General features: G+C 36.0%; 1 protein-coding gene across 1 annotated transcript in view; it reads left to right on the top strand.

Moving 5' to 3' along the window:
• Positions 1-4131: 4131 nt before the first annotated feature.
• Positions 4132-18574, top strand: part of rbm20 (RNA binding motif protein 20) — a 59980-nt gene continuing 45537 nt past the window's right edge. The window contains exon 1 of the mRNA XM_059569742.1: positions 4132-4725. Within this exon, the coding sequence (XP_059425725.1) occupies positions 4634-4725 (92 nt within the window). The 5' untranslated portion in view covers positions 4132-4633. The remainder of the gene's footprint in view (positions 4726-18574) is intronic.

The raw sequence follows: 18574 nt of genomic DNA, 5'->3' as shown, positions 1-18574 counted from the left end.
ATCTGCCAGATCTGCTCAGCTGATCGCTAAACCGGTCCAAGGGTCCTTTGGGCCTGTCCATCTCTCTTCTCTTAACTGCTCATGCGCCTCTCTCAGCCAGGGTCGCTCTCTAGCAACTGAGATCAGCCCCACAACATAATCATCAGAAGAAACCCCCCCATAATCACGGCGAGGCCTCGATAAACCTCGCATAAATCTGTCCCTGCTTTACAGTCGCTCAACCCACAAGTTAATTTGTTGTCTTGACAGGTGCCGTGTCAAACCGATAAGCACTAGGTCTTCCCATGTGCCCTTGACTCGGTCTGTCTCTGTGAACGGTGTTAGGGTCCCATTAAACTTGTCAGTTTTGTGAGCAGTGGCCTGCTGGGGGAACAGATGCTACTGTCTCAATGGCTCTTTAAGTCACTTTACTGCCACGGGAGGACTGTTACACGACATTCAGCTGTCCGTACGATCCCTCTTTTTTTGGGGCATTTGGATAAAAATATAAGAAAACTTGACCGTTTGTATGCATGTTCTGTTTTGAGTTTCTGCAAAGATTATATGGAAATGCTACTGTTATTATTTTATACGTCATTTATTTATACCCTAGTGAAAAATAGGTTTTCAGAAATGCACTGTAAATACAAGTATTTCATGCAAAGTATACTATAAATGCATTTACATATTTATGTACTTATTAAAATACTCTGCAGTTGTACATTTTGAATACTATGTAATTTTGTACTTTATTGTGCAGAAGTAGTATTTAAAGATTTTTTTTCTTTAAAAATAAAAAATAAAATTCGGTAAGCTAGCATTTTATTTATTTATATACAATCAAAATAATCTATACATTTTATTTTCCTCATTTTATTAGGGAAAAACTTAAGCAGCGTGAAAATGCCACAATGGAGAGACAGTTGTAATGATTATTTAATCAACAACAACAAAAAATTATATGAAATATTCACAAAATAAATTGGGAAATAATTTAGGTTTAATAATTTATTTTATGATGGATTTTGATATTTATTATAATTTAAGAATTATATATATAAAAAACAAGTGTTAAAATTAACTATTTTCATGCACTGCTCCACTTCTCATTGTAGTTGTGTGTGTGTGTTTATTTTATAATTAGTATTATTATTTTAAACATGCTTTTAAAAAAAAAAGTCCCAAATCACCCTGTGACCACTCAATTAAAAATGCCCCTTTTTTTATAAAATTGTTTCATGTGCTTGCTTTGTGGAAGTAAGAGCCGAACACAAAATTAACGCATTTCGTGTAGCAGAATTGCAAGTACAAATTGCAAGTACAAAGGGGCAGTTTTATTATTTTTGTAACTTCCTCTCTGGTTATTAAACCAAGAAACTGTCTGCAAAAAGCAGAAGTTAAAACAGCTTCGGTGTTATTTGCATAATTTGTTTTCAGAAGTGTCATTTACTGGCTTGACTTGATCCTTCGACTGATCCTTTGAATTTGACCCAGCAACCACGAGCTCCACATATATCCACTCGCCGAGGCGTCATTGTGTCATTGCCATTCCATTTATACTCCTGTAAACCATCACAGTGCCTCAGCCCTGAGTGAAAAGGCATTTACAACCTGCCCTTTTGACTGGGAACTGCATTCGTTCCTTTTTTAAAGCAGTTTTATGAGGTCAAATATAGGACCTGCCAATCACACCTCACCGGCCTCCAACTGAAGCTGAGATTTCACTCTGAACTTGATGTTATAATATATGCATACTTTACTGCAAACCATTATTGCGTTCCCGATGAGTGACTGTTGAGCGTTTAGATCCAGCGTGGCATAAACATTGGGTCGTTTGGGGCGAGTTATAGTGAATGGCATCCGCAGCTGTGGCCCAAGCTTTTTCAGAACAGCTATCTGGTGCAAAGGGGCGACGTCATGTCTTAGCACAGGTCTAATGGGCGGCGGTGCTAATTTGAACAGCTGGCTGGGTGTTGCTCTCTGCCCTTTTTAGAAAATAAAGACTTTGGTCCAAAACATGGTCAACATGGTCCAAAAATGAATATGCATGCATCGCAGGAGATTCTCACTTTTTCCACTGAAAGTCAGGATTGTTTCCAACACCTCCAAACGAATGCGTTGTTTAAAAACATTTTTTTCTGCAATAAAATAGCTCCTTTGACTCGCTTAAAGGCCAATTTCACAGCTAGCAGTTGATTTATTTGAAAAAATATTAGGTTTATTTCAATTATTTTATCATGGTTTTAATATATTGATTGCCATTTGAAAAAGTAAAGTTTCAGAAAGTCAAAGAAGATTTATGTGCGGCTCCACCTGTCGTCGTGGTTTCTGAAGGTTTTCTGTGTGCAGTTGTCTTGCTAATGCGGGACATTTTGTTCAGTGCCTGTAGTTTTAGTGTCAGTCATTCCCTGAACCGGATCTGCCTTCCTGCCGGTCAGGAATACTGCGGGATTGTGAGAGTCATGCGTGTCTGCAGGGGGTTAGTGAGAGTTTCAAACTGCTCTTATGCATTTGCTGTTGATCATTTTAACAGCCACAAAGAGTGAAATTACTATTCAGTCTGTAGTTTAATTTATCTATTATTCTATTATCTATCATGAGTTCTGTTGCTCTGTTTATCTGGCGGTAGTTTCATCTATAGTTTGTTCTGTGTATCATGCTATCTATTGTTCTACCTCTAAATCTGTTTATCGTTCTTTTGTTTGATCTGTTGTTCATTTATATATATATATAGTTTGGTTCCAAAATGCAATAAATACATTTGGATAAATTTGAGTAAAAATCTGAAACTGACATAAATCCAGATTTTGATTTTCAAAGAATTATTATAATTATTATTATTTTCAAAATGCAATAAATCCATGATACTTTTTTTCTCAAAATGCAATAAATCCATTGAATCAATATGAAAGTTATTTTTCATATTGAAACGGATGAAGATACACAACATAGTAAGTTGATCCACATATGACAGTCTCTGAACTTGGTCAGTACTTAATATTATATACAGGCACTGGACTAGAAATACATCCATCAGTCATCACTTCCAAAATGAATTCAACGGGTCATCTTGTTAATGCTATAAATTAATTACAGCAATAAAATAAGATTTCATCAAGAACATGAACAACAATATCACATTAGGCCACAGAAATTCCAAAATGACATATTCCCTTGCATCTTTGCCATGCTACATTCATTTAGTTGACTAGTGTTTTGTGCTGTATTAATAAAAACAAAAAATTCATTAATAAAAAAAAACACTAACACTGACAAATCGAATGAACATAGCATAGCTTGTCACTGATCTATGGCTCTGTGTATTAAATGCATTTGAATAATTTCCTACTGAAAGCACATGATGGAGATTTACTGGTACTATTAATCACAAAACTGATGAGTTGTGAATGACAATTGCATGCGATTTATCATGCTGCCCTTGTTTGTTGATAACAAAGTAGATGAGGAAAACTAGGATGCCGGGTGTATTCAAAGCACAGCCATTCTGGTCTAGAGTGCGTGGAATGGTGCGCTGTGATTGGTTGAGCAGATATATCGTGTTCTGCAAAAATGGGAGACTGCCATTTGTTGCGGTTTGGAAAATGTTCAATAATGACCAGAAACGATACTGATTTTGGCAGAATTTTTTTTTTTATGGCGTTTATCGTGTTTTGGAACCAAACTCTTCGTAAATATGTGTTTGTGTTCTATTTAATTTATTCTTTTGTTATATCTGTTTTTAGATCTTTTATAATTGCTAACATTCTATCCATCATTCTGTCTGTCATTTGATCGAACATTTGTTCGTTTGTTTTATCATTCTGTCATCTGTTTCATTGTTTGTTAGATATCTGTCTGTCTTGTAGAATTACATATTGGTTTTTCCACTAATGCATTCGGTAGTGAGTATTAGTTGTTTAGTTGAGGTTATGTGGATTTCAGGTTTTGTTATCCAGGCCTTCTTATTTACACATATTGGTCTTATTGAGAAGAAATCCGTCCCAGTGTTTTGAGTTGAATGAGACCCAAACACGAAATCCTTCCACCGACATCCAGCTCTCCAGTAAATCTTTGTTTCTGGGACTCTTCGTCGGCAGTAATGTTCCAGATCTTTACAGTGCGAGAATCCAAGGCTTAACACATAGACGTTCAACAGGGGCCCCGTTGTTCCCCACAAAATGTTAATGGCCGGAAATATTAATAATCTTGTGCATGGGGCTCTGGCCTTTGATGATCTGTTGACGAAACTGATCCGGCAGTTTTGAGTGACTGGCTAATGGCATTCCTCACACTTGCTCTATCATTGGCTGGAGAGAGAATGAAAGTGTACGGCAGCCCTCGGGGACTCCCAAATGGTCAAGTGCCTTTAACGTCCCTGCTTCATCCCAGCTTTACTACCAGCCCCTTTGAGCACCCTTTTTTATCCACACTTTTTTTAGCCGTTTGAGGGTCTGGCAGACGCTCAGTGAGAGGGCGTGAGTGGGCTAACTTTCATTACTGCTACTGATCCCAGAGTCACCGGAGGCCGATCCAAAACAACACGGCTGCACAGAAAGACTGGACCTCCATCGGGATTCAGTGCAGAAAAACCTCCTGTGACTCTTGGGAAGCAGCTCGTTGGATTTTCTTGTGGGTAGAAAGTTTTTTTTCTACCATGAAGCAAACTTGGGACAAGGGAGTTTTTGAGAACGGCCAGTCAAACATTCCAGGGAATGTTGGGAAAGCTTCCGCGGAACACCTCCAGAGGTAGGTAATGTGCTGCTGTGGGAGAAGTAGTTTGTGTTGCGTGGAGATGTATGAAAAATCAATTTGTTCGCAAACTTTTCGCCACAGTATTGGTGGATAAACCATGCTTAAGTAGCAAGTACAGTACAAGACAAGAAATCTTCTAAAATGCTTTGTTGCATGGTCCTTCTCAAGACACCCCAGGATGATGGATGGGTTTGATGAGTGTACTTGGAGTTCTTTGCCAAAGTGTAATTCCACTGTGATTCTGAGCTGTATTATTGTAGCCAAATATCTTTAACATAAACAGTTATCATCCCTTTTGCTTATCCCATCATACTTTCGGTCCTGTTACAAAAGTAAATATTTGACCTATGTATTCAAGGTAATTTTAATGTCAGTTTCTTTATTGAAACTTTTTTGTATTATAAATGTTTTATTTTTTTATAACACTGGTTCTGATTCTATTTTAAAAGTAATACTGAATATATTCACTTGGATCTGGTAAAAAAAAAATGTGGTGAGTTAGCAGGTCTGATAAAATGGAGAGAAATATATATATATATACATCATCAAGATTGTTGCATGCAATTATTAAAGATAATCAACAATCCTTGCTAATAATTCTGGAATAGATAATTGTATTTTTGGTAGTGGATCTGGTCAAACTTTTAAAAGCTAGTAGTTAACGCCACTGTTAAATACTGAAGTAGAAAAATATATATAAATCAACAGCAAACAATAATAAGATTGTTACAGATTATTAATACTAACATTCCTTATGGACATCTTATGGCTTAAGTAATTTTTTTTTTACAATTATTTTAAAACTGACCTTTAAGTCATAAAAATTGAGAAGTGTTAAAATTAATTTAGCAATAAGTTCACTGGTAACTTAAATTTTTCACAAGATAAAATCTAATGAACAAATTATTCATGAAAATAAAATGAAAAAACGGCATCAAATAAACTCATAATCCATTGCAGTATGAGTAAATATTTAATGCATCCACTTAAACATTAAAAACATACTTTCAACTAAAAAGTTAATGTTGTAGAAGGTAAGATATGACAACAGAGCTATCCCTTTCATTGATTTGACAAGTTGAATCAGTTATGAAGAACATGTGCGTCATGTATGTGGTCCCATGAATGTCTTTAGTTGATGTTACTGGTGACAAACTGCTATTTGTCTGTAACCGATAAATGGCACACCGCGTGATAAGTGCTGATGTGCGTTTAAGTGATGACCACATTCCTGCTACATGCCTCTCTATGAAATCACTTAGCACTGGTCAAAGTATTACACTAACCATGCATAAACATTCTTTAGACTTCATTTAGATTTTGGTATTAAGAAGTCTTGCAATGTATAGATGGTTGCATATGCAGGATATTAACAATATTTTTCCTTGCCTATTCAAAAGTGTACATCATTTGAGGGACTTGCATAAAATTTGAAGTACTATAACTTGCTTGAGTAATGGCAAACAAAATTAGACTTGTACACCGGACCAACATGGCAGTAATATGTAGTCTTGAGTGGAAAATCCCCTGTAGGGTTACCAGCGGTTGACATATAGAACCACGCGACTCTTCCGTGTGTGTTACTGACAGAAATATGGACGCCAGTTTTGTTCCTAAAAAGGTGTCCATTTATGGACATGCCGTCCACTGAGTCTATTTTAACCCATTAACATTAACACTTTCTGTGAGAATATGAAAGGTGTTGCATTTAACCATTGTGCATTTCATATTAATTTTTTGTGTGTGTATATATTTAGATATTCTTTAAAATGTAGTTTATTTATCTGATGCTTTGCAAAATAAAGAATTAGCAGACATTATTCCGGTCTTTATTGTGACATGTTTGATAAATCATTCTAATATTTCAATACTTTTTAAATTTGTCCTTGATAATAGGGTTTAACTGATATTTTAAATATTTGCAGTAATGTGTTGTTTTGAGAAAATAAATCTGAGAGAATTGATGTATTTAAGATTTTAGAAGTAAATTTTCATTTACTTTCACCATACAAACATTAGCATTGTGTGAGATGAAAATGATTTGATTGGAAATATGGTTTTAATTGGTAATGAATTAAAAAAAAAAAAAAATCCTGCAGTACCAAGTCAATGTTTTCACGGGATTCTTTTTTAACGTGATTGTTACAATTTTGTGACATTGCTTGAAAAGTCTCCGTCATGCTTAAGTCAGCTTAATTATTTAACAGTAGTGTCCAGGTTGGCTCCTGCATTAAACGCTGCAGTGCATTAAACCCTCAGCTGCCTGCGTGAAGCTTTTCACAGCCAGAAAAAGGTCGTGGGCTATGACAGTGCGGTGAAAGATGGGGTATTTTTGATGGATTGTTTTTAAATAGTGCAGTGGACCGCAGCATTAGGATTGGTATTGTCAGGATGCATCAGGACTGTTGTGTTGGCCTTTTTCCTCTCGTCCGTCGTACTGTATCGCTCCCTCTCTTTTCCCATATATCCCTCCTCAGCTGCTCTCTCTAGATCACGCCAGCCCGACCCAATGGGGGAAGTTGCCCCATATCCCCGGGAACATGAGGGCTGATGGGAGTCCCAGACGCCATTCTAGGTTACAGCGCTTCTTAGTTTTCCATATACTGGTGTAAACTGTTGTGTGAATATGCCCCTGGAAAGGTACTTTTGTTCATTTTTGTTGTAGCATTTCCCTTTTTTTCATAGCGATCTTTGTTGCTGGTGGTGTTTGAACATTAAACAGTTGGATCTAGATGTTTCTATAGAGGGTAAAAGGTTTGAAAGGTTTCTTAGTGAAGGCCTGAACGCCGTGATGACCTTGGCTCTTCATAGCATGCGTGTTTGCTGGTATTACCAGGGATGCTTAAATCACAGCTGTGAAATATGTTGTGAATGCCTTTGTCCCTTCAGCTCTTAAGACTACCGGCTATTCGGTTGCCTTTTGTGGTTAGCTTCATGTGTGTGCGGTTATGAAACCGTATGGTAACACAATGCTGCATGGAAACACTTGTGTTTTGAGCTGTTTGATGTGTAGATGTGGCAGCAGAGGCCTGTAAAAGTCTTAAATGGCAGGAAAGAGTTGAATGCATGTACTAAAGGCGGCCACTATGAGAATTTAAAGCAAGAAATGTTCTGGGCACTCTTTATTTAAAGGTCAAATTCTCTCCTTTAACAAGCCTTAAACTGTGACTTTTGCCACAATAAACTCCTTATTTGCTGCTTATTAATAGTAAGTAGGTAGTTGTTAGGTTTTGGTATTGGGTATGTAGAATATGGACATGCAGAATATGTACTTTTATAAGTACTAATAAACAGTCAATATTTTAATAATAGTCATGCTAATAAGCAACTAGTTCATAGTGAGATTTGGTCCCTATACTAAAGTGTTACCTGTGTTCCTTTTGTTGGTCCTATAACTACAATTAAAGTCTTAACTATTAAATCCCTTTAAATGTGAAAAATATGGACAGATCAGGGCTGCATTTCCCAAAAGCATCGTAAGCCTAAGTTGATTTTAGCTCCATAGGTTTCAATGGGTCTACTATGTACTTAAACTTACTATGCTTTTGGGAAACGCAGCCCTTTACTTACAGGAAGTGAACTGGGAGAGAGATTGGGAAAGGTACTCGAGTTGGAATTCAAGGACGGGATGCCCTTAGTAACCAGTGTGTTATAAAAAGGCTTTCTCTTTCAAGATAAGTCTGTTTACTCTAGCAGCCATATTTGCAACGCCTCCAGGCAGCAAAGATAAGACCAAGTCCAATCTAAATGAATAGGGGACAAATAAATCTCAAAACTGCTTGTGGAACTAGCAGTTAAATTACATTTTTCATATCGGCAACAAAATCTGAAATAAACTGTTCCATGAATGTTGTTTTGTATACTCAAATAGTGTTAAAAACTAGTATTTTTTCTTGTTAGACCGGCCAATGCGCATTTGCAGTTATTACGCGCTTAAGACTGCGCATGTTTATTGGCTGGTCTAGCCTCATCTTTCTTGTATCTTTTTCTTATATCTTATATCAATATCTTCTAGATATTGTGCAGCACTTTATAGATTTTGGGAATAATTTCCAATGATAAATTTATTCTAAATATCCATACAGTGTTTTCCAATGTCAGGATATTGAAATGGTAATCAAAAACTTACTAATCTAATCGTGCTAATCTTATCGTACCTTCCTTGTTTCTTTATGTGCCATTTTGTAGACATTGGGCAACACTTGATGGATGCTGGAAATGACTTCCAATCATAAATTTGATTTTACACAAAGTGTTGCTCAGTGGTATACAAATAAACAAAACGGTAACACTACTGTTAACTTTTAAGTTTTTGATTGTCAACAAAGATGTCGTTTAGCGACCAAATAACGAATGATTTGCAAAAAAGGTGATATCACGTGACCAGAAAGAGTACGCCAATGCTAACATTACATTGTAAACCCTAGTAAGTTCACAGAACTCAAAACTTTTTTGTAACATTACACAAAAACATTTAAGTGATGTTTTTAAATGTTTTAAGTTTACATAAAATAAAAATTACATTTCCAGTTGCCTTAAATTACCTCAATGTTATCTTATAAATATTGATATTTCTCAACTTGATCCCACCCCATGCACTCATCACAATGATAATCATACAACTTACTTCCATTAACAGCAAATTCATTTTGATCTTTATACTTCATGTGCCAGTTAGCAACAGCACACTGGTATGTACTAACATATCAAAAAGACTCACAATAATTGCTTATAAATTTTCAAACATCATGCAGTATATATAACCTTTAAGTTTTGCTGTCCATCCTCAACCTAACCACAGGCTCTACTCTTTACCACAACGGTAACACTACAAAACCAACATAACAGAAACATATGTAAATCCTAACATACAACATTTAAGTACTAACTTATGTCTCTGTATTATGTTACTCTTGTGTAAAAACACACAAAATAACACTTAATTTCTACATTTATTTTCCTTGTTGGCTGATGCAAAGCATGCTGGGAACTAGAAAAGCAATAATTTTAAGTTCACCTTCCTACAACAGCATTTTGAGTTTACAGCTTATTTCTTATTTATATAACTTCTTATTTATATAACTTATTTCAATTAAGTTCAATGAACTTCATTATTATTTGAGTGTAGCTTTTATGTTCAATTTGGTAAAAGCAATTAAACAGTGTAGGTGTATGCTCACCAACAAAGAGGGGTCGGTTTACTGCAAAAATTTACTTCAAATTATTTACTTCAAATATCTTCATGTAATTTGGGAACTTAATTTTATTTGTTTTAAATTCTACATGCTGCCAGGTTTATGTGACATTGGCCAATCTGAAAACCAGCAAAACATCTTTAAATGTTAATTTCGTTGTCTTATAATATCTCTTGGAACTTGAATTGTAACTGCCAAGGCCAAAGGGTTCGGACGCCATTTGTCTAAATCTTGAGGTTCAGACAGCATGTCTGAATGTGCCGCGTTTCCTCCTGTGGCTTGGATCACATGACGGTTTATTCAGGAAGGTGTGATCTCTCAAATATCAACATTTGCCCTTTCAGCAACCATAAGATGGGTCCTGTCAGCTGCCTTGATCGATTGGCGCTGGTAAAAACTAGCAGTCATTATCAAAACCAGTTAGGTGAGTTTGATTTAACAAATTCGGGAAGTGTCAGTGTTTGGAAAGACATGCTACTTCCTTCACGTCCACACACAAATGCAACAAATACAGTGTGAAAAGACTTGTCGACAAGGTGAAGCTTGGTGAAAAAGTGTTAGGCTTGGCCCTTAACTAGTGTCAACCACTATCAGCCTATTTGTGGTGACATTTGTTTTCATCTTTGCAGAATTGCAGGTTTCCTGCTGCGGTATTGGGGTTCGGGCCTCTGAGCATGTGTTCATTGCTTTGTTGACATGTAGAAGCAACTGGGCTAATCTTTAAGTTAAACAAGTGACAGTTTTATGGCTCTAGCCACTTCTGCTATTTCACTGAAAGGGAATTTCTGAGCTTTAAAGTGTTTTGGAGGTAAAAGGCACTTCAGAAATACAGAGGTTGCAAGTACATCATAAATTTACATTGGCGATGTATTGCCATTGTCCAAAATAAGCTTTATTCTCTAAAATAGGCAAAAAATGAATGAAAAAACGTGACGTGAAAAAGTCCTAGTCAACCACATGGCAAAGTGGCCAAGCCATATTATAATAGATTATTTAGTAGCTGAAAAACAATGATAAAGATATATCGATAAAAACAAACCTATATTTTATAAAAGCCAAATGCCTGAACTTGAGGTCTGATGACTTCATCAGAACAGTTTTCTCTGCTTTATATCTATTTATAGCTTAATCAAATTTTGCAACCTCATCCACACCCAAGTGGTAAAACAGCACAAGTTCATATTTGATATAGTTAGAAATGGGAAGTGAGCCCTGTTCACCACTTCACACCAATCCTGATGCTGTATCCCTTGAGCTTGATGTGACGTCACTGACAGCTCTGTGTGTGTTTGATTGAATTATATGTAATGAGCTCTGCTGTTGTGCTTGTCCTGCTGTGTGACGAACATATGCTGAGAACACGTCAGCCAAGTGTAAAGGTCCCTGGGTAAACATTGTCTAAAATTAAAGAAGGTGTTTATCCGAATTTAATTGGACGTCTGTCCCTGAGCAGAATCAAATGCATGAGGCAGATCTGCTTATTAAACTAGATTTAGACTTTATTTGATTGTTAAAATACAATGTCCTCCAAGGGCAGAATTAAAAATCATTGTCATGCCTCGGAAGGCACATTCAGTGTCCAATGTCAAATTCCTTTTGACATTGTGTGTCCGTCGGATAACTCCTGACAATAATGTATCGCATATCACATTAAAGTCAATACTGTTTCCCTAAATAACTGTATCTCAGTGTTTCCAAACTATTTTGCCCCCCACATCCCAATTAATTAGTGCCCATTAATTCCGCATCATAACTATGTACCTGTATTATATGTAACTATGTAACATTGTATTATACACTTACCAGTCCATTCTGCAGAATTCCATAGATTTTGTTCAAAATTAGCACTGGATCTGCAACAAATATATTATATTGGATGTAATTGATTTAATATTACTATAAAATAATGCAAATTTAAATAAATAAACACACATTATATGTTTTCCCTGTTTAAAAAAAGAAATAAAAATCAAGCTGTTAATATGATTTGTTAATCCATTGGATAATATAATTATAAAACTAAATGTATTCTTTTTTTTGTACTAATATTTTTTATGCTTTTTCTTTATTTAGAGGGTCATTTCTCTAGCTGATGCAGAAGAATGCGGTTACATTCATCTGAAATGGATAGTTACACATTGGAAACCCCTGCCAACCAGTAAACGAAAACCTGCAGAAAACACTTATCAAAATCTCACAGCTATACTTCGCTGGTGAAAGAACTTACTGTGATAGAAACAACATTGTTATCAACCGATTTTAGGGTTAGGGCTCAGGTTATACATAAACGACTACAAAGACAATTGCAGTTTACTAATGAATCAAGCAAGAAAAGACAACAAAAACCATGCATTAAGAAAGTAAAAGGGGTGCATTTTGATTTGATGTTGACCTGGCATTGAGTGTGCAGTTCCCCCTCTCTTTTCATCTAACTAACATAGACCCTGACAACAGCCCTGTCATGCCTTAATGCCAGGAAGGTACGGTTTCTCTCCAGAGACTTTGAACTCTCTTGTCTCAAGCTCAGGGTTGCACAGATGCTGTTGCTCTGTGAACTGTGTGTAGTTTGTAGCACGTGTACTCACCATAAAGGCATTTTGCTTTCATCTACGGGCATCACAGTTCAAGAACACGCATTTAACCTTCCGGCATGTTCGTTTTACAACCTGTAGCTCATTTGTGCCATCCTTATGATGTCTTTAGTTATTTTGTCATAATAATATAGTTCCATAGTAAAGCACCAAGGCAGAGGTATAATACCCTATATGAGTACCGTAAAGCCAAAATATTGAAATTAGAATAATACTTCATGTACTGTTTCTAATATATTATATTCCTATGTCAAAATACTTTCTCATATCCTAGTTTAATATTCAGCCATTTGTTGGTTGATTTTCTTATGTCTATCAGGGTTTTCTTTTTTTTTTTTCTCTTGACTAGCCAGCATAGCAACAGTGATTCAGCCAATGACATGAGTTTTGGGCGGAGCTATGTGTTTCCCTAACCAATGGCAGGCCTTGGGGGAAAAAAAACCTGTTTGAAAACAGTTAAGTCAGTTCCATTTTAGAGGCACTGATTATGCACTTCACCATTGAGATAATAAAATTATTATACTCCGTATTTATATTAGGTTGCATAAAATATTTTGTTTTATAATCAAACTAGTAAAATTAGAGCACAAATTCTCAAGCTTGTCTGAGATTCAAGCTGGTGAGGTTATGACTCATCTCGGCTAAATATAATTGTGGCAATTAATGTAATTAAACTTATTAGTAGGTTTTCTTGTAAATAACCTATCATTCTCACATACTTGACACCATCACACGTCGAGAATAAGTGCACGCCATTTTCATCAAATAATAAGTGTTTCTGCTTGAGGTTGATTGAATTTCCAACACCTCATGTGTTTGCAGTAGCTAGCAGTACAGATTTCTCTATGAAATCTATTGGGTTGAAATCTATAGGCTTGTGAGTGTTCGGGGTGCTAAGTACTGTGCTAAATATTCCTTTTGTTGTTAACCGGTTTGTGGTGTTTTCACAGTTTCTCTCTTCTTAAATCTTTAGTGTACCATAAAATGGTACCATCTAAAACAGATGTGACACAAGGAAAGGTCAGGGGTGATAAATGTGCTTTTTTATTATTATTTATAAGCAAACAACCCAAAGGAATAAGAGAAATCTATCAAGTTTTAAAATAATATATCAGGTTAAGCTTTTCAATTAGACTCAATGGTGAAATATTCTTTTAAGGTCCAAAAAGAGTACCATCTATTAGATGGGATTAACTGACTGAGTAACTGAAGTGTGCTGAGCATTCCTCTGGACGGCCTTTAAAAACTAGTGAAACCGAAGAGCCCTATGTGGGAAAGCTGTCTCCTGTCAGCAGACGGATCCGCTTGGCCCTCAGAACCAAAGCACATGATTAGCATACAGTACAAATAAAACTAGACATCTATGAGATGGAGCTCTGACATGGTGACAGAGAGCGGTGGGCGCTAATAATAGAATGACACCACATGGTTTGATTTACGAATTTGACTTACGAGGCCCAGGAGAAATCTTAAGATGTTCTTTGTTGCATTTTCAGTGCTGATTTAGGGAGGGAAAAAAACAGTAAATTCTTTTGGAATCGATCGGTATATTGATATAATGAGTTAAACAGAGCTGAGAGCAATATAATATTAGCAAAAATAAATGCAATATTTGTATTCTGTAGAAAAAGAACGGCATAAAGAATTCATTTAAAACATTTCACAATGTAATATTTATTTCTTCTGTAATTCTGTGGTGTTAATTATTGTATTTATTTTCATGTAGCATTGCTTTTGGTAAATATTTAGGTCAGGTAAATTTAGAACGTCTGTTATTATGAAACACTAGGAAATTCGTTTTTTTTAAATATATTTAGAGAGTCCCAGAACATTGCGGGACTAGTCAAAAAGGCTGAAAATCGTTTGGGATAACTCACTTTTGGTAACATTTTATGTAAAACTGTTGTTTGCTCTGTATCATTAAATAATAAAAACATTGACACTGCTTTTTGGTTCATCACCTAACGGCATATTAAAGAGAGGCCTGTCTAATCTTGACTACATCAGTTATATACTGCCTCCACCTGTTTCTTCCTGATCATATATGGTGCACATTGACACTTCTAAAGAAAGCTAAAATGTCATACAAGGCCCTAAATTCTCGGTTTATTAATTATCTTTCCTTCAAACCCTGACAAGTCATAGTTGATTTGTGGTGTATTAAGATACAGATCAACATACTATATTGGAAGAGTAACCTTCTTTTTCCATATTAAGCCAGTATAAGGTTCATAAACATCTGAAACAGAGACGGGCCTGCTAGCAGGTTGCTCTGAGATCTCATGGACTCGCCAGGTGTTCGGTGTATAAATTACCAGGCAGGGCAGCGACTAATGCAAAGCCCACATTTGCCAGCAGGTGTGCTGAAGGGAAGAAAACAGCAGGGGTCCATATATTTTACTACTCACCATTTGTAATTTTAGATGCTGACTGCTGCCGATGTTAATGGTTCGCAATGCATGATATTCCTCATGGACTAACAGCGGTGTTTGGCTCTGATCACATGACCCAGCCCTGCCTATAGTGTGTACTTGTGTGACCGACATTTTGTTGACTTGCTGACAGTTCAAAATAGGTTACCTTTCAAATGCTGCCAAGACTGCGGTAGCCGGTAGCCATTGTTCAGCAAGTTAGATAAATAAGGAGGATCGAATTACCTGGAATAATTACCCCATAATCCAGTGGTGTTGACACCTTGAGGCTTTTTCTCATGGACGGTCATTGTTTCTTTTTCCATTGGAAGCTTCTGAAGAATTGTCTTCAATATATAATTTGTCCTTTACATTCATGAGTTAAGATTACAAAATATTATTTTTAATCCAAAGAAAAGGAAAAACAGACAAATATATGGAAATTAGATTTACGATTTTAAGATATTTTACATCACGGCCTTATTTTTTAATGACAAGCAAATTTTCTGAAGAAAATTATTTTTAATGTAATTTTTTATTATTTCATATCTTTATATAAGCTAAATGGTGGATGGCAAAAGCTAAAATGTGTAGCCTGAGTGTCAGTTGTCTTTTCACAATCCACAAACTTTAATAGTTAAAAAAAAAAAAATAAGACTGACTTTAAGCAAAACATTTGTACTATTGTTTCTTCAAATTAAAGGCTTACACAAAATCATAGAATAGACCACACATACTTAACAGCCTTTGAGGGCTTCAAGATTAATTTAAAGGACATGGTGGCAACAGGCAAGCCATGTTTTACAGCAGCTTTAAAGACCCTGTGACAGCTTGTCTTTCTCTGAGATATGATCTTCCTCGTAACACAAACCCATCCAGCCATGCCAAAAAAACTACTCACCATATTCGCAGCAAAATTAATAGATGAAGGGGTGTAGGGATGATCTGAAAAAGAAGTGGACAGATAATAAAATTTGTCAGCTTTGCCCATGAATATTAATTACTAGGTTTTTAATCAATTGCAGAGTGATGTTAAGTTAACAAATTGCTAAACAGGCACTAGCCATAGTAATTTTAGTGTTTAGGAGTCTGTTAAGTCCACTGTGAAAGTTATTAACAAGGTTCTACTAGAGGACTACAAATACCGCAAGGATACAAGTTTATGTGCTTGACAAAGTAGCATTAGCATAGTAGCCTAGTTTGTGTTTGTTTAGTCCACATGCAAGCTGCTAACAAGATTTAAAATAAGGACTAAAAAAGCAATTTTATGTGTTTGATAACCTCGGCAAATAGGGTTCTACAACAAATATTGCAAAAATGCGGAATTAGCTTAGCAGCGTAAGCGTGTTTTAGTCAACTGTTAGTTTAAAAGGTTCTATATGAGGACTACAAATACCATAAAAATTTAAGTTTGTGTTTGAAAAAATAGCATTAGCATAGTATCATTACTGTTCTGTTTGTTTACTATGCAATTAGTTAAGGTTCTATATACAGACTAAAAATATCACAAGGATGCAGGTTAATGTATTTGACGAAGTAGCATCAGTTTAATGTTTGTTTTAATCAGCTGTGCAAGTTAACAAGGTTCTACATCAAGATTAGAAATAAAAACACAATGTGTTTGACAAATTTGCATTAGCATAGTAGCTTTAGTGTTTGTGTTTGTCAGCCATGTAATTTGTTAATGAGTTTTACAGACTAAAAATAAAACAAGGACGCAAGTGGATGTGTTTAAAGTAGCATTAGCATAGTAGCTTTAGTGTTTGTGTTTCAACCAACCGTACAAGTTAACAATGCTCTATAGGAGAACTACAAATACCATAAAAACGTGAGCTTGTGGTTGGCAAATTGGCATTAGCACAGAGGCATTAGTGTTTGTGTTTTAGTTCACTATGCAAGTTGTTAAAGTTCTATATACAGACTACAAATACCACAAGGGCGCAAGTTGATGTGCTTTACGAAGTAGCATTAGCATAGTAGCATTAGTGTTTATATGTTTGTTTGTTCTCTGTTGCTAACAAAATTCTACAAAGGACTACCAATACAACAAAAGCTATCCTGAAAACCTGTTGGAAATTCTTTAGGGAATGCATGGAGAATTAGCTTTCCAAGTGGACATGATTAAACATCTCTGTTTAAAAATACTTTTTTTGAACTGTCGATTTTATTTTTGGAGACACATTCATGTTTGAACAGTGAAAGCCCAAATTTACATTCCCAAACTGTATTCCCTACAGGGTTCTACTTCAGTGTTTCCCAACAACTTCTTTATACGACATGTCTCTTTCGACTCAGACTCAGTGGGCACCTGCCAAACATTATTAGTTTCATTTAGCATTGTGGGAAAGCCAACCCTGTGCTTCTGGAATCATTAGCTGAACTTGATAAGATGACAAAAAAAAAAGCGTAACAGTTTCCCTCTGGAGGCAGTCTGAGCGGATGACACAGCTGCAGGTTGGTGTTAATTGTCTGTGGGGTGGGATGTGTGAAGGTATGGGCTATTCTATTCGTGTTCATTCACAATGTAAATATCAGGCAGATGCATGAAGAGTGAGTCATGTAGATATTTTAAGGTTCGAGGTGACTCATGTCCACCCACAGTCCTTCTTACCTAACACCCAAAACATCACACACATGAACAAGAACTCGGTAGACCTGCTGTTTCTTTCAAACACATCAGTGAGGATGCAACAGACAAGTTCTTTTTTTTTTTTCAACTTCAACTTTTCTTGTTTCAAATACAGGTGCTGGTCATATAATTAGAATATCATCAAAAATGGATTTATTTCACTAATTCCATTCAAAAAGTGAAACTTGTATATTATATTCATTCATTATACACATACTGATATATATTTTAAATGTTTATTTCTTTTAATTTTGATTTTAACTGACAACTAAGGAAAATCCCAAATTCAGTATCTCAGAAAATTACAATATAACTTAAGACCAATACAAAGAAAGGATTTTTAGAAATCTTGGCCAACTGAAAAGTATAAAAATGAAAAGTATGAGCATGTACCGCACTCAACACATAGTTGGGGCTCCTTTAGCCTGAATTACTGCAGCAATGCGGCGTGACATGGAGTCGATCAGTCTGTGGCACTGCTCAGGTGATATGAGAGCCCAGGTAGCTCTGATAGTGACCTTCAGCTCTTCTGCATTCTTGGGTCTGACATATCACATCTTCCTCTTCACAATACCCCATAGATTTTCTGTAGGGTTAAGGTCAGGCGAGTTTGCTGGCCAATTAAGAACAGGGATACCATGGTTCTTAAAATGACGTTCAGGTGTGTAATGAATGACAGAGCTTTCATTTTGGGTGAACTATCCCTTTAAAATTAGATGTACACAATTTAGCCAACTTAATAAGGCTGGATTTTTATAAGAAATGCCGCTAACCCGACATTGTTGATTACCTTTATAAGTTGTGCACTCATTTGCGTTTTAAATAACTGGCCCAATGTGGTCTATGGAACAAACAGGCCGTCACTGCTCTATTCTCAGCTGCTGCTATCTGTACAGCTCAGGGTTATCTCATAAGAGCTTTTACAGAGACCAGGACAGACTAATGTAGGGAGGATGTGTGTCTGAGAGAGGGTGTCCAGTTTCATTAGACTTGTGTTGCCTGCCTGTGTCCTTCACT

This window comes from Carassius carassius, chromosome 16, assembly GCF_963082965.1.
Source record: "Carassius carassius chromosome 16, fCarCar2.1, whole genome shotgun sequence".
NCBI classification, from domain to species: domain Eukaryota; kingdom Metazoa; phylum Chordata; class Actinopteri; order Cypriniformes; family Cyprinidae; genus Carassius; species Carassius carassius.
This window is presented reverse-complemented; position numbering and strand designations above follow the sequence as displayed.